This window comes from Micropterus salmoides, unplaced genomic scaffold, assembly GCF_014851395.1.
Source record: "Micropterus salmoides isolate LMB-PRFRI ecotype aquatic unplaced genomic scaffold, ASM1485139v1 Ms_hic_scaffold_14, whole genome shotgun sequence".
Taxonomy (NCBI): Eukaryota; Metazoa; Chordata; class Actinopteri; order Centrarchiformes; family Centrarchidae; genus Micropterus; species Micropterus salmoides.
The window spans coordinates 21,889,107-21,903,825 of record NW_024040485.1 but is presented as its reverse complement, the minus strand read 5'-3'; the positions used below and the strand labels follow the sequence as shown (position 1 = coordinate 21,903,825).

The 14,719-nt window shown below is 40.5% G+C and overlaps 3 protein-coding genes across 3 annotated transcripts; 2 read left to right on the top strand and 1 right to left on the bottom strand.

The window, feature by feature from the left end:
• LOC119902286 (transcription factor Sox-14) lies at positions 1–1,684 on the top strand. The gene has a single exon (XM_038718378.1). The coding sequence runs from the start codon at positions 361–363 to the stop codon at positions 1,081–1,083; it is 723 nt and encodes a 240-aa protein (XP_038574306.1). The 5' UTR covers positions 1–360; the 3' UTR covers positions 1,084–1,684.
• Positions 1,685–3,207: 1,523 nt separating this feature from the next.
• Positions 3,208–6,182, top strand: cldn18 (claudin 18). Its single transcript, XM_038718376.1, has 5 exons — positions 3,208–3,657; positions 4,890–5,054; positions 5,271–5,436; positions 5,549–5,662; positions 5,760–6,182. Exons 1-5 carry the CDS (start codon positions 3,438–3,440, stop codon positions 5,854–5,856), a joined length of 762 nt encoding a protein of 253 aa, XP_038574304.1. The 5' UTR covers positions 3,208–3,437; the 3' UTR covers positions 5,857–6,182.
• A 1,062-nt stretch (positions 6,183–7,244) lies between these two features.
• selenof (selenoprotein F) lies at positions 7,245–14,463 on the bottom strand. The gene is made up of 5 exons (XM_038718375.1): positions 14,346–14,463; positions 12,482–12,649; positions 8,770–8,833; positions 8,233–8,282; positions 7,245–8,087 (listed from the first exon to the last, which is right to left on the bottom strand). The coding sequence occupies exons 1-5, from the start codon at positions 14,391–14,393 to the stop codon at positions 7,956–7,958; spliced, it is 462 nt and encodes a 153-aa protein (XP_038574303.1). The 5' UTR covers positions 14,394–14,463; the 3' UTR covers positions 7,245–7,955.
• Between the last annotated feature and the right edge of the window lie 256 nt (positions 14,464–14,719).

Sequence of the window (14,719 nt, the reverse complement as noted above, 5' to 3'; positions counted from 1 at the left end):
CTCATTCCCATTGGCTTGGCCCGCCATGACACTGGTGTGGTGATGAGTGGTTGACATGCCCAGCATCATCCATAACAAGCTTCCAACTTGGTCCTCTGTGACTCCCATTCATGCGCCCAGGCTTTGCGCTTTATGTACACTTCCGTTCCACTTTGTGCAAATGCTTCAGTCAATTTGGAATTACGGTTTCTAGTATTTTCGTACCAAAGACACAGAGAAAATATTTCTTAACTGATTCTATCTTTGAGACTTCTTCACCACCTTTCCTTTTACGTACGAGAGGAGCATGAGCTTCTCGGAGATGTGACTTAATTTAAAGCAGGACCGGCGTATTTTTTAATTGATGTGTCAGTTTCTGACATGGCAAAACCTTTAGATCACATCAAAAGACCCATGAATGCGTTCATGGTGTGGTCCAGAGGCCAGAGGAGAAAAATGGCCCAGGAAAACCCAAAGATGCACAACTCTGAAATCAGCAAGAGACTCGGCGCGGAGTGGAAGCTGCTCTCTGACTCCGAGAAACGCCCGTACATCGACGAGGCCAAGAGGCTGCGGGCTCAGCATATGAAGGAGCACCCGGACTACAAGTACAGACCCCGGCGCAAACCCAAGAGTCTCCTAAAGAGGGACCGTTTCGTTTTCCCACTGCCGTCTTTACTCGGGGAGGCAGCGGAACACTTGAAGGGATTTTCCATGGACTCCTTTCTTGTCCCCGGGGATAAAGCTAGAGCTCTCCTCGCACCCTCCTCATCCTCGTCCTTCTCGCTGCTGGAGCCGGTGGCGCAGTTCAGCACCGGAGCTGTCCAGCGGATGGCGGAGATACCGCACACTTTGGCCGCCGGCGCTCTGCCATTCAGCGCGCACACGTTTGGATACCAGACTGGAGGGATCGGGGGTCTGGCTTGCCCCGGACAGCACACCCACACCCACCCGTCGCCCTCCAGCCCGGGATACGTGGTGCCGTGTAACTGTAGCGCCTGGTCTGCTGCCAGTTTACAGCCTCAGGTTGCCTATATTCTCTTCCCTGGAGGGATGACCAAGAACGGCATGGACGCGTACACTTCACCCAGCTCCAGCGTGTGACGGACTGGATACACTTGAAGACATAACGGGAAAAGTTTGCGCACAGGACCTCCCCATGTAGTAAAGAAAAATAACTGGGCTACAAAACATGTTTTCATTCGACGACTATCACAGTAATTCTGAATATTACAGGCTAGTATTTCCATAGTTATTAAATACATTTAAAATGCGCATAAGTAGCTGTTTACCTACTGAGCTCCAATGACACACTACAGGTATTACTCGTTATTCCATGTAAATGTAGAGTAAAAATTTGGGGCACATTCTGAGGATGCACTTTTGTTACTCTTTTGACAAAAACATAAATTTTAAGCAGATCAAAATAAAAATACAAGAAGCCCACGCATAACGTCATCAACTTCAGTCAGATAATCAAAAGCTCTAGTGGATCTTGTGGAGAAGCCTGCAAGAGCTGTTTTTGACTTGTTTGTTCACCCAGGCCCAAAAAACGCATTAAGTCTAAATTTTCACAATTGATTCTTACATTTGGACAGTAACACCTATTTGTCCGTCAGTATATCTATCTCAGTATGTAGGCCTGTTTCTTATTTTGAATTGGAAATAATAAAATTTTTTATAAAGCAATGTCTTATAATTTTTTTGTTGTTGTTCTGTCAGTTGTTTTCAAAATAATTGAATAAAGAATGGTTCAACATTTTATATAAGCAGCTACATCAGTTTGTGGGTCAGTTGCAATTTAGTGAACAATGTTGGTGTGAAGCTGAATCATTTTATTCATATTATAGTTTATATTTTTCATTATCCATATCCCGACAAATTTTAATTAATTTTAAAAATAAATATCTGCTGATAATCGATGTGCTAGCCTATTTCTAAATGTTTTTTGTTAGAAGCTACCTCATGTCAGACATCAGTTGTCATAATAACTGGGGGAAGTTTGCTATCAAAGCAGTATGTATTCATGTTCCTGACTACCATCTTATTTAAACAAGCTGACTTTTAACCTCCTGATAAGGTGCTCAACAAAGACATACACCAAAGACAAACAGATTTTAATGTAATGCAAAACACAGAAGTCCACTGAACTGACAAACATAACAAAATGACATTTTCTAGTCCCATCATGTTGGGCGACTACTGTATGAGTCCTGTTGTGTGTTGTCCATGTGCGTGTTTGGGAGAGGGAGCGAGACAGGTTTAAGAGAAGAGAAGAATAGAAACTTCTACCCTCCCCAGTTGTTGACAAAGTGATAAGGTCAAAAACTGAATCATGAAAATCGTATGAGATACTGTTTGTTTCAAAGTTAGTAAGCGGGAATGAGTCCTCTCACTGAAACCACTGAGTTTCAGTCTCTGTGTCTATCAAACTTAAAACAGGGCTACAGTATATTTGGATAGTGGACTGGGTATTTTAGGGGTACATTGGTCTTTTGACAGTAGAAATGAAAGAAATGTCCTCGGCTAGACTTGGGCATGACCTTTTGCTACCTGGACGCTCCTGTCAGAGGGATTTCTCTTGACACCCTGATGGACAGCTCAAGAAAAGAGAAAGTTATCAGGATGAAGGTTTTAAGTCCCCCTGCTGCTGAGATTTCATCTTGCTTTTATGTCTTTGAGCAAAACACCAAATCTTAATCAACGCAAAGGTCCAGATGCAGCTCAGCTGAGCTTGACCTCTGGCCTCCGTGTGGATGTCAAAAAGGGGAACCAGTAAACATGACTGGTAAACATGACTGGTAAACATGACTGGTTTGGCTTTTAAAGGTAACACCTTCACGCCTAATATGAACTTTTACGTTCTGTGCAAGACCATGTCATAATTGAGAAATCCTCATCAAGTGTGTTATTTTTTTCTGTGTTTGTCTTACTTACTTTCTGTTGGTCCATTGCGCAGTGACACACTCATTTCTGCCTCATCTTTGTGTATTTGTATGTTTGTCTTTCTGCAGTGCTGCATGAGTGTGTTGGCATAGCAAACGACTGCTTAATTTACTCACTGACCAACTGTTGGCAATTTACCGAAAGCCCTGTGGAGTCAGTGATTCAGTTCCTTGTATTTACATTTAAACAGTTAGTCCTCGTTTAGGTGCCAGGTGCTCCTATCACCACTGTGTCCACACCTCTGAACACAAGCTAGCCCAACCCTGTATCACCCACTGGGTGAAACCCAACCGCCTCCACCCAACGCCACCATCACTACAAAGTGCCCATTTTCATTCTCTGCCCGCACACCACACACCTGTTCAGCTTTGGCACCTTTACTTCATTTACATATGCAGCTGTACTTTAAGTTTTAGGTTCTTTATCTGTTTAAACTGGGCACAAACCATCCTGCACATATACACGCTGTGCCTCCCAGGTATATTTTCTAACTTCTGAAGGAGGAAACAATAATGGCGCCTTCAGTTCTGCAGAATGGTGGATTCATCTTGGGCTTGCTCGGTGCAGCAGCCCTCATTGCAGCTACTGCCATGAACAACTGGAGTGTCAAGGACAGGCAGGGGGACGTGGTGACCTCTGTTTACACCTACAAGGGTCTGTGGCAGGACTGTGAGACCGCTTCCTCAGGATTCACCGAGTGCCGCCCGCTCTATGGCATCCTGGGCTTCTCGGGTAGGACAAGACTCTCTTATATTTTAATGTGCAGAGCTTCTCCAGTGACTGGCATCTAAATAACCTAAATAACGTTTAGTTTATTGCTGTCCTCGTGTCCAGAATTAGTCACCTTCACTGTCACGGTCGCAGCCTCATGAGTTTTGAGGAAATTAAAAGAGCCTGGACTCTCCCATGTCTACTTTTTAAAGAGATATTGTTAGATGTTTGCTGAGCTTTCTCTGATCACAGGACCAATGATGAAGCGAGTAGCAAAGTTTAAGGAAGTTCTAACTAAAGTGGGTTACGAGAAAGTTCTTGTCGAGATCCAAGCGTTCTTCTCAAAAGACAAGGCAGGAGGTTTTTATGGTGCTGAGATGAGTCTCATTTGGTTGCATGGGATCCATGATGACATGCGACACATAGGTCAGCTCTTCTCTCTCTGCGTCTCTTTCACGCCACAAATGTGAAATTAAAGGATAATTAAATGAGAGGCATGTGCTTATTAGTTTTACCTCTTGAGACCTGCTAGAACGATATTAATTCTAAAAATGGGGATAATATGACATATTTATTCGTTCCACAGCATAACTGGAGCTTTAAGATGCTTTTATACCCAGAAACTTATATTCTTTTACAATTTAAGGGAAAATTGTGAAGGTAAAATTAAACTACTGAACTTTTTCTCGTTGACGGAATAAATCAAGATTATTTATATATAAGGGAAGTAAGGGAAATGAAAAATCTTCTCCTTGGAATAACTTTTTGTGTAAATGATTATTATTTTTGCTCTTAGTTCCTGCCGTCCTCATGCAAACTTCTGTTCCTGCATCGAGCCCATTCCTATCAGTATTTGCACATAGCACCAGTGCATTCTGGTCACTATAATGGACAGCCAGGCCAACACTTAGTCAACACAGTTATCAGAAACAGAACAAACAACAAGCAAAGGGCAGGTTCCTACTGCACACCTACTGTAGGAGTATACAGGTCGCATAATAAGATTAAAAACGTCTGTTAACATCATCTTTGGAAGATGAAGAGGATTGAAGTCTTGCAATATGAGGTCAAAAGGCAAAATAAAAGTCTTATTGTCAGACACGTGATTTATGTCACTTGTGATGTAGGTTTTTATGCAATCTAGGCTGATTGGAGCCTTTTGATAGAGTAAGACACAATGAACTAATCAGTCATTTTAGCAAAAAACAGACTCAGTATAATATGTCTCTGTTGACATGCTTTCTGTCCAATAGGTAGCTTCCAGGCTGTGCGAGCCCTGATGATAGTGGGCGTGGTGCTGAGTGTCCTGGGGGCGGTGATATCAGTTTTCTCCCTGACCTGCATCTCTATGATCAGCATGGAAGACACCACCAAGGCCAAGATGAGCCTCACTGCTGGCATCATGTTCATCACCGCAGGTATGGTTAGAAATAACCAAAATATGAGTATACCTAACAGGAAGTTCCTTTGTGAGAGACCCAGCACAGATATCACCAATGTGAAACTTTTCTCCATAAATGTTGACATAGCTGATTCTTTTTGTTCTCACAGCGTTGCATATATTAACAGTGTCTCTATGAAGTAAGCAAATCACAGAGTACCTGTCTATGTCTCTCTTTATACCCTTCTCTCAGGTGTGTGTGGCATTGCAGGAGCTTCTATCTACGCCAGTCAGATTGTGGCCAGTTTCAGGATGTCCACCAATTATGGAGGAAACATGCTGGGAGGAATGGGAGGAGGAATGGGAGGAATGGGAGGAGGAATGGGAGGAATGGGAGGAGGAATGGGGGGAATGCCCACGTAGGATATAACGTTTATTATTTTGTTTGCATTTTTATATTCTCCTACATTACCCGCATGCTGGACCTGCATTAGGTTTTGTTTGGCTGAATTGCATTGTTTGTCTTCACAGATACACATTTGGCCCTGCTCTGTTTGTAGGCTGGATCGGAGGGGGCGTCCTGATTATTGGCGGCATCCTGAAATCACTGGCTTTCAAGGAATTGGTGAAAGATGAAAAACCAAGGTGAGTCCCCTAACAGATTTCTAGTGACAGCAAATGATGAGAAAATGCCTACAATATAAAATACAACTTTTTGTCTGCTGTGACTTTTTCTTTTCAGTTACCCGGGGGTTGTTTACAAACCTCAGACCCGCACCAAAACCGATCTGAGTGATCACCATTCAGAGGGCGCCAAGAAGGACCAGAATTATGTGTAACTTCAATCCCAACTGAAGCGCTGATATGATTTGTGTTTGCTAAGGCGTGTGCTTATAGCTTTTCACATGCAGCATGCTTTTTTTTCTCCCAGTTGCCTCATATACGCATTACAATACTACGTCTTTATTATCTTATAATAGAAGTCAATAATATCTTACATCCTAACACCAGTCCAACAGGTGTAATGAGACAGCACGATATTTAGTTTCATATTCACATCTCAGTGGTTACTAGATATTTATAAATGCTCAGATGCTGTAAGTTTTTTTTTTACTTGAGTTTTGGTAATTCACTTTATTTTTATGTGAATAAAATGTTGATTTGTGGAATGTGTTTATTATTATCATTATTATTGTATGAGTAAAGGCATTTCAAGGAAGATGTAATAATTTATCAATGCCCTTGGTTTGAGTATAGCTACTGTATCCAACTTGCAGTAAGGATCTGCGGTTATTACAACTGCCAACAGCACTTTTCCTTGGAAAGAAGTGCATAAAAAGTAAAACCAGAAGTTACACTCCTCCTTCTTGATTGTCCAGACAGACAGCTGTATGAAAAACTGTGTCTCTTAAGGCGATACAATATACACATGATGTTTGTAATCTATCCAGCACCTTCATGCTACATCGCCCTGTGGTGGAAAAAGGCAATCAGATCGTTTTATGGTTCCTCTTCCCATTCAGAGAATAATGAGGAAATACAGTGCCAAATTTACTGTCCAGAGGTAAACGTAATTAGGTATTGAATACGGTGTGGAAATATTAAAAGGGCTGGACATAAAGAAATATTTAGGGAAAACATTCTGAATGGTCAAAAAAGCTTTTTACTCACAAATATAGATATTGGCATAATATATACGTTCTAAAGAAATATTATAGGGCTAGTTCTGGCGATAAAACTTGCAATTTGGGGCTAAATTAAAATTTCAAACCACATGTGAAGTGTTTAGTGACCTGGGTTCAGTTCCCACAATGACACATCTACTAATGAGTCCATGAGCAAGACACTTAACACCTAGTTGCTCCAGAGGCTGTGATCTCTTACATTTATAGCAATTGTAAGTTGCTTGGGATAAAAAGTGTCAGCTGAATGAATGAATGTAATGTTTTGTAACTTATTTTGTCTACCTGCAGGCATGATTCCCACCTGTGACAGCACTGACTTGAAATGCTGTTTCAGACCACTAGATGTCATCAAATCCATCTCTTTGGTTCTAAATCAGTCTGAGGCAGAAGCACCTATAGAGGAAAGCAGTTTCCTGTACTAGACTAAAAAAGATGATTGTGTCATCATACGCTTATATTTTCCACTATAAAATAATGCTAATGTTAAAAAAATAGTCCTTTTTGAACAGCCTTTGTTAAAAAAAAGTGCTATTGAGAGAAAATCCATCAGAGACTTTGTTTATTGTTGCATATTTTAACAGTCACTTGCTCAAAAACAAGCATCCAAAATAAATCCAGTTGCTCTTCGAAGCAGAAGATGCTGATAAACACAAATACACATCAGACCTCACATCCCAACACTGGTTTACTGCAAGGTCTTCACTAACGTATGCTTCAACAAAGACACCTGCATTTGAAGAGCAACTGGGATTTATTCTTACAACAAATCCAGTCATGATATTGAGCGCTATAAAAAAAAAAATACAAGAATTTCAGGCAGACAGAGGGGGGCTGAGTTGTGTACAAATTGGTAAATAACTAAAAAGGGCCAGTTCACCCGAACTACAAAAACAAACAAAAAAACATTCTCACTTGTCCCTTGTAGTCTCTAGCTATGCAGATAGTTTTGGTTTAATTTGACAAAGTTTTACAAGACAAGTCTCAAGAGATTTCTTTCGCAGTGTATTTTTGCTAAAAACACTGAAAATTTCAATTTACAGCTACAAAAATAAAGCTGAGCTGTTGAACATTGTAAAGGTGGTTTGAGTGCGCCAAAAATAAAGCTCCATTTACCTGAAGATGGACTAAGAAATTTCAGAGACAAATATCTCTTAACCTTGGCACATTAAACAGAGAATCTGCATGGATACTAATAATTTAGGTGAACAGACCCTGTAACCCAAAAAAAAAAAAAAAAAGTTGGATTCTCTTGTCTATATCCGGTCTAATTTCTCACTCAGGAACTCCTCCACGCTGTCTGTGTTCCACTTGAGGATGCTGAGTTCTTCAGCGATGTTCCCGTTATCGTCCAAAAGCTTTAGTACAGGATCTGAGCCTCTCACGTACTGCAGCATAGGAGAGAAAAGAGGGAGAGGGGGTGTTAGGAAAGCAGGTTCTCCCTCAGTACAAATGAAAAATATTCAGAGAAATGTTTGAGAAGGATCTGATTTTGAAATCACATTTTTCAACAAAACTATTAGTCACCCCTACCTTGACCTGAAGACCCTTGAACATCTTCGGCTTTTCACTCCTGACAAAAGCTGAGGAGATAAAACACCGGTGTGACAAATGTCGGGTAATGAATCAGTCAATTAGTCTTTCTATTTTAGTACCAAGGTCTGTAATTAGTGACAACTGCAAAACCTCCTGAGAATACAGCGTTAACGGCGGCGGAGACAGGACGGCTACAGCTGAGGTAAACAAACGACAGCCATATGGCAGAGACAGAGCTCGTCTACCCACATAGTGTCGCTGCAATTACTGTATCAACGTAACCTGACACCAGGAATTAACCAAATGTTACACTGAGCAGAGATGGGAGGTCTACTCCCAAGACACAGAGGATAGAACACTTCTAATCAGCCCTTTAAGCCACCTACTGGAAAAAGTGATATTGAAAGGATCCATTTCACACACACCCATTGATTAAGACACAGAATCACACATAGCAAAAGCTCAGTTTCAGGGAAGAGATGCTACTCGATTTCAAAACAAGATATCAGAATCATGTCCCAATAGAGAACTCACCTTGGACTTGAGGGAACCTCCCCAGTTTTCATCCACACACTTCAAGGATGGCCCCAGCATAGAGCTGAAAATAAGAAATACAATGTAAGGTAGTGCATGAGACGCCCCCCCCCCCCCCCCCCCCCCCGCCGCCACACACACATCAATGCTCACACACAGAGACAGAATGGGCTGCAACCCTGCTGGTGGCAGGACGCCTGGCCTGGAGGAGTAATTTGTTTTAGGCAGACTGATTCATAAATGTGTCCAGGCGACTCCTTGGGGGTCATTAAACTAAGCCCGTGCATATGGAGCCCGGCTGATGGATGATGGTTTGTGCAGCGCTCACGTGTAATCAAAGCTCCAGCACCAATATACAATAAGTTAAGAGGAAATTGCAGTGTCACAGCAGTATTATCAAGACCATGCTCTGCTTGCCGTTTCAGGGAGGAGAGTGGTAAATGGCCGGTTCAGCTGGTTCACACAGCAAATTAAATTAGGCATGCAAAGCCAAGACTCTCTCCTCTTCCTCGGTCCTTCTGCAAACAACACAGCAGTGCTGGAAAATGTTCAAGCTTTTTATTTTACCACACGAATTAGAGAGTAGTCACGACTCCGTTGAAAACAGGAAACAAATTATAGATGACTCATTGGAGTATTTTAACATTAATTAGCTAATCACCTGAACAAGCATGAAAAGTATTGTTTCAATGACTCCATCCGTGTATTCTTTTTATCTTACTTTTAAGTACTCAAAGTTCTTTATAAATGATGTAGTACTGTCAATAAAAGAATTAAATCAAAAAGACTCTAAAGGTTAACAAGAAAAAAAGGTCCTGATGAAACATGATCAACACACTTTGTCCTAATGAAGTACTTAATGAAGATTTTAATAAATGCCAAAGGATGTCTAAAAAAAGATTTAGGTTTAAGGTTATTTCTGTCCCTTAAATGGCCATCATTCTGAATCATTCAAAACTTCTTCATAAAATTATTATTCTGTAAGCCCTCCCACTCACAAAACAACATGGTGGGTGTTAGTTGACATTAAAGGATAAGGCTGGCAATAATATATATTTTCAACATGAAAGCTAAACTAATATTGTGTTGGTCGGTCTCTAGTTTTTGACTTCCCCAGCCTGTGTGTGGCCCTCAGCCACAACACCGGTTCCTACTGAAATCTTAAAAACAGGTCAATAAATATTTCACATTTTTTAAGACAGATTAATAATTTCCTAAAACAGGAGGGCACTATATCTTTTAACAAAGGCTGTTCAAATAGGACTATTTTCAGCTGTGCTAATCGGTATTTACTTCATCTGAATGTTGGGATTGAATCAAAATAATCAACACTGCCTATGTTCATCATAATGAAGAAACATGTCACTCAGGCTCATACTGATATGTTTTAATAGTTTCTGGGCAACAGTGGAGCTCTATGGCGGAGAGGAATAAGATACATCAGGCTTTGCATACACAGGCAAATACTTGTAAGTAAGCAGGCTCAGTTCAGTGTTGATTTTTGCCTTTTCATGGGATTTATTGACAATAAGAAAAATAAAGAATATCACCAAACTTATCCCAAAAGGCTTAAAAGCCCAGAAATAAAGGCTTCTCGTGTTTTTGTCATCAACTGGCCTTAGAGATTCTTTGGAAGGTTTTCCTGCTTAGAGACATACTGAGACATACTGTACAGTGGCACCCAGGAGAGCTGAGGCGCTGCTAGGCACGGGGTGCTCTGCAGAGAAGCACACATTTGGAAATGAGCAACCGAAATGCCCTCCATGCTCAGTGAATCTTACTAATCGACTAGGCCGTGCAATAAGCCATTTCTCAGAAGGTTTAATGACGCGGCACTGATGTCAAATGCGAGACTGCAAGAATTCTTAAGGCAGATAATTGTTGCTGTCTGAGGAGAAAATGTGCTTAGTGACACCGTCGTTTCTACTGGTACCCTCTGAGTGCAGCTGGAGACAGCCAATTGCTCTTCTAAGTGACATTTTCACTCAAATCGTCAGGATGAAGAGGAGTAATCTTTCCTCTAAGTGTCTGTATGAAAAAGAGTTATCATCATGAGGTGTAATGAGGTGTGAGCTATCCCTTTCCAAGGTGCTGCTGCTAGGATACCACACATGCTCTGGGGGCTTTGGTTAATCAAAGAAAAATTACATTGTTTTTTTCCCCACCATCCCTTGACTCAGTGTTTATCTGTCAGAGCTCAGCAGGGACTCCTTTTGAGTATTCTGTAATCACAAGAGCAAATGAGCGCACAGTAAACGCCTCCTTACCGGTTCGAGAGGTTGTCTCGGCAAAACTTGACACTTCGACCCCCTGGGGAGTGTCAAGTCGGGGTTAAGGAGCCTCGTCTCTGAACGTCAGAGAGGAAGATTGAGACAGACAGCTACTGACAGAGTTTGTGTGTGGCAGGTGGCAGCTCAGATCTGATGCACAGCTGCAAACAGCGTCAACAGACTCAGTGACAGGGAGGCCAATACTAGGTTGGTTTTAGTTGCAGTTCAAATGCTGGGGGATGTGATCCTGTCAGTAAATGCGACACATTTTGACACGGAGGTTCGCTGAGTGCTGCTACTATCCACTGAGGAGCATGTCTTCTGTGAAGCTGATTACAGATCCAGTTCGTAATATTTAGGAGGATATTTTTTTACAGAAATGCAATATCCAAACTATGTTTTCAGTGGTGTATAAAGACCTTATATAATGAAGTGTTATTTTTTTATTACCTTAGAATTAACCATTTCTGTCTACATACACGGCGGATCCTCTTACATGGACATCGCCATGTTGCACTGCCATGTTTCTACAGTAGCCCGAACGGACAAACGGCTCTTGAATACGTACGAAGAAGACGAACAAGTAATGTTAGTAGCAGTAGACTGTTTTATTATAAGAAAATAAAGAGAAATTTGGACAAATGGAGGCCCACATGTATTATTTAGCAAAGACAGAGCGTGTCGGCCATCCTAGCTTCTCCTATGATAAAAAAAAAAAGGGAGGGCTGAGTGGTGCATTCATGTGACTTTGAAATTTTTTCCTCCTTAAATCTTTATAGCAAAAAGAAAAAGAAAGCGTATATATGGGACAAAGAAATAGGCTATACAGAACTTTGATTTGTGTAAAATCACGTATTGCATATACATATTTTGCAAACACGTAATCTGTAACATGGTTATAACGGTTAGTTTGCAGTTTATGTAGAGTGTACTGCGTGCCTGCCTGCATGTTGTTTATACGCTCTGATAATGCTAATCCAACACATCTCTGTAGTAGCGTCCATGTTGATTTCACATTCTGACTTAACATGAACACACACTGAAGTCGGAAGAACGGCTTCACAACTTGGGAAATGGGACCATCCGAGGAGCATGTGAATGTACCATGAGCCACTGGTTGCAATTCGCAACCCTCCCCACTAGATGCTACTAAAATATACACACAGAACCTTTAAATGACTAAAGACAGAATATAGATCAAGCCATTTAACAAACCATCTGTTGTGCATCATCATTTGTCAAGTCTCAATCATGCTTAACTGCCTGTTATTTAATAATTTTGCTGCATGCCCTTTTGTTAACCTTGTTGTTGGATACGCTTCCTCTATTCTCACTGAATCTCCTTTAGTAAGGTCTTCGTAACAAGCTCCTCACTGTGACTAAATACAGACGGGCAATTACTTCCTGTTTGCCAGCTCTGTGAGCTCTGCTGTTCGCTTTACCTTGCGTGCTTCCATCTGGGCCTCCTGCTGGCAGCACTGCCGGCAGTCGGGCTGGAGCTTTGTGAGGCTGAACTCCCCGAGCAGGTCGCAGGAGCTGCACAGCAGGTTGCTGGAGAAGCCCAGCTCCCTGCAGGCCTCAGACGACAGGTCGGCACCATAAGCCGACAGCTGGAGAGAAGAAGGAGGAGAAAACAGAGAGGAAAAAAATAAAAGGACAAGTTTTTATAAACGTGCTTAACTTCTCACATGCATAGGTGTTAAGGTAAAATAAAACATTATGTTAAAAAACTGATATTAGGAAATTGTGGATGATTGTGTCTTATTAAAAAAATAAAATAAACATGGATAACAACTATGTCACGTGACTTCTATGTAGTGCTGTGAATTACTTTAAAGTACAATGAAAAGTTAAGTGTATTGTAGAACCAATGTGTCAATGTAAAAAATGTATACAACTCTTTATCAACCTACAGGACACAAAACTACAATGATTAATTGTCAACTATTAAATTAATTGCTAACTATCTAGATAATCATTGTTGTTCAAGTCATTTAAAAAAAAATTATTTGATTACTGCTTCTTAAATGTGAATATGTCCTGGTTTCTTTAATCCTGTATGACAGTAAACCATCGTTGGGTTGTGGACAAAACAAGACATTTGAGGATGTCATCTTGGGCTATGGGAAACACTGATTGACAATTTTCACCATTTTCTGACATTTTATAGACCAAACTCATCATTTAATAGAGAAAATAATCGACAGCTTAAACCGAAAATGAAAATAATCGTTAGTTGCAGTCCTAATAAAACAGTAGTGCTAAAACTGCAAAATCATTATTTACAATTTTTTTATATTCTTTATTTTTTATAAATAAAGAGTTACATAAATTAGAATCTAATGGCATGCCCGTCACAATTTGCTGAAGCCCTTAGCGACATCTTAACAGTATTTAGTGTGTTCAACAAACAAAAACAACAAATTATTATTTGATTTGTAATATTTCTTAAGTTTTAATCTGCAAATGTCTGGCCTTTTTTAACTTGATGTCTAAAATAACAGATCAAATACAAAAATGTGCAGCTTTTGCTAAATGTATTAATACATAATATCAGTATTATTTTCTTGTCGGAAATGTGGTTAAACAGGTATGCTAATTAACAAGATGAGGTGTGTTAATTCTCTTTGCTGCTACAGAATGAACGTTGAACTGTTGTAAAAAACAAAAATAAATAAAAAGGTGCTGGTGCCAATAGAGACCACTGTATAATGTACAATTAACTGCATTGGCTTACTCTTGAACATAGATGGCAGCTGCACCGGTACCAGTTTATTTTTTATTACAAAGTATTAATTTCAAATATTGTTTCTTCTTACACTATTCATCCCACAAAATTCTAATCTTATTTATCCTCTTACAAAAAATAACCATGTGCTCTTTCATGTTCCAAAATGGAAAAAAAGTATTTAATATTAAGGCTCCTGGGGACTGGAATAACCAACATCTCTGAAATCTTTGCAGTATATAAAGTATCACTCATGAGTATATTTACAACACCGGAAGTGCTGGTTAACAGTTGTCTTTGCCTTTCCAAACATACATTTCGACATACCAATCGGTTTGTAATCAGTACAAACTCAGTTAGCTAGAAAATAAACACAGATGAGCCTTCAGTTTCCCATCAGGGAAGAGGTTTGTAGGATAAGCCACGTCATTTTGAGGCTCTGGGCACATTTTGAAGCTGCGGCTCACAAACATGAACATAACGTCACAGCTCAGAGCTTCGTTAACCGTTTATGCAAAATATAAAGCGCTTCTGTAAGGCGGCGACATTTTGCTCATTTTCAGTGTTAATAAACTCACCGTTTGTATGAGCGAGAGGAGCCATAGGAGATACACCTCTCCCGACATTTTAGAGCTTTTGCTTTGTTAGCGTAAACTCGTTTTAGGACCCCCTTTATTTAAAGAAGGGTGCCCCCGTCGCGCCTGACCGTTAACCTTCATAACTTATCATTTATCTTTATCAAAAAATGTTCAACGCTGACATAACATCGTAAACGGGTTTAATTAACGCTTCTAAACATGTGTGACTTGTTACGAAACATTTTAATTTAATTTTATGTTTCTTGACGTTTTGGCATTTTCCAGGATCGGCGCATAATTTTCTTCCTCGCCTCTGCTGTTATTGGGGTTCAAAAAGAAGTGCGACACCTGCTGTCCGAGTTCAGGTCAGTTTT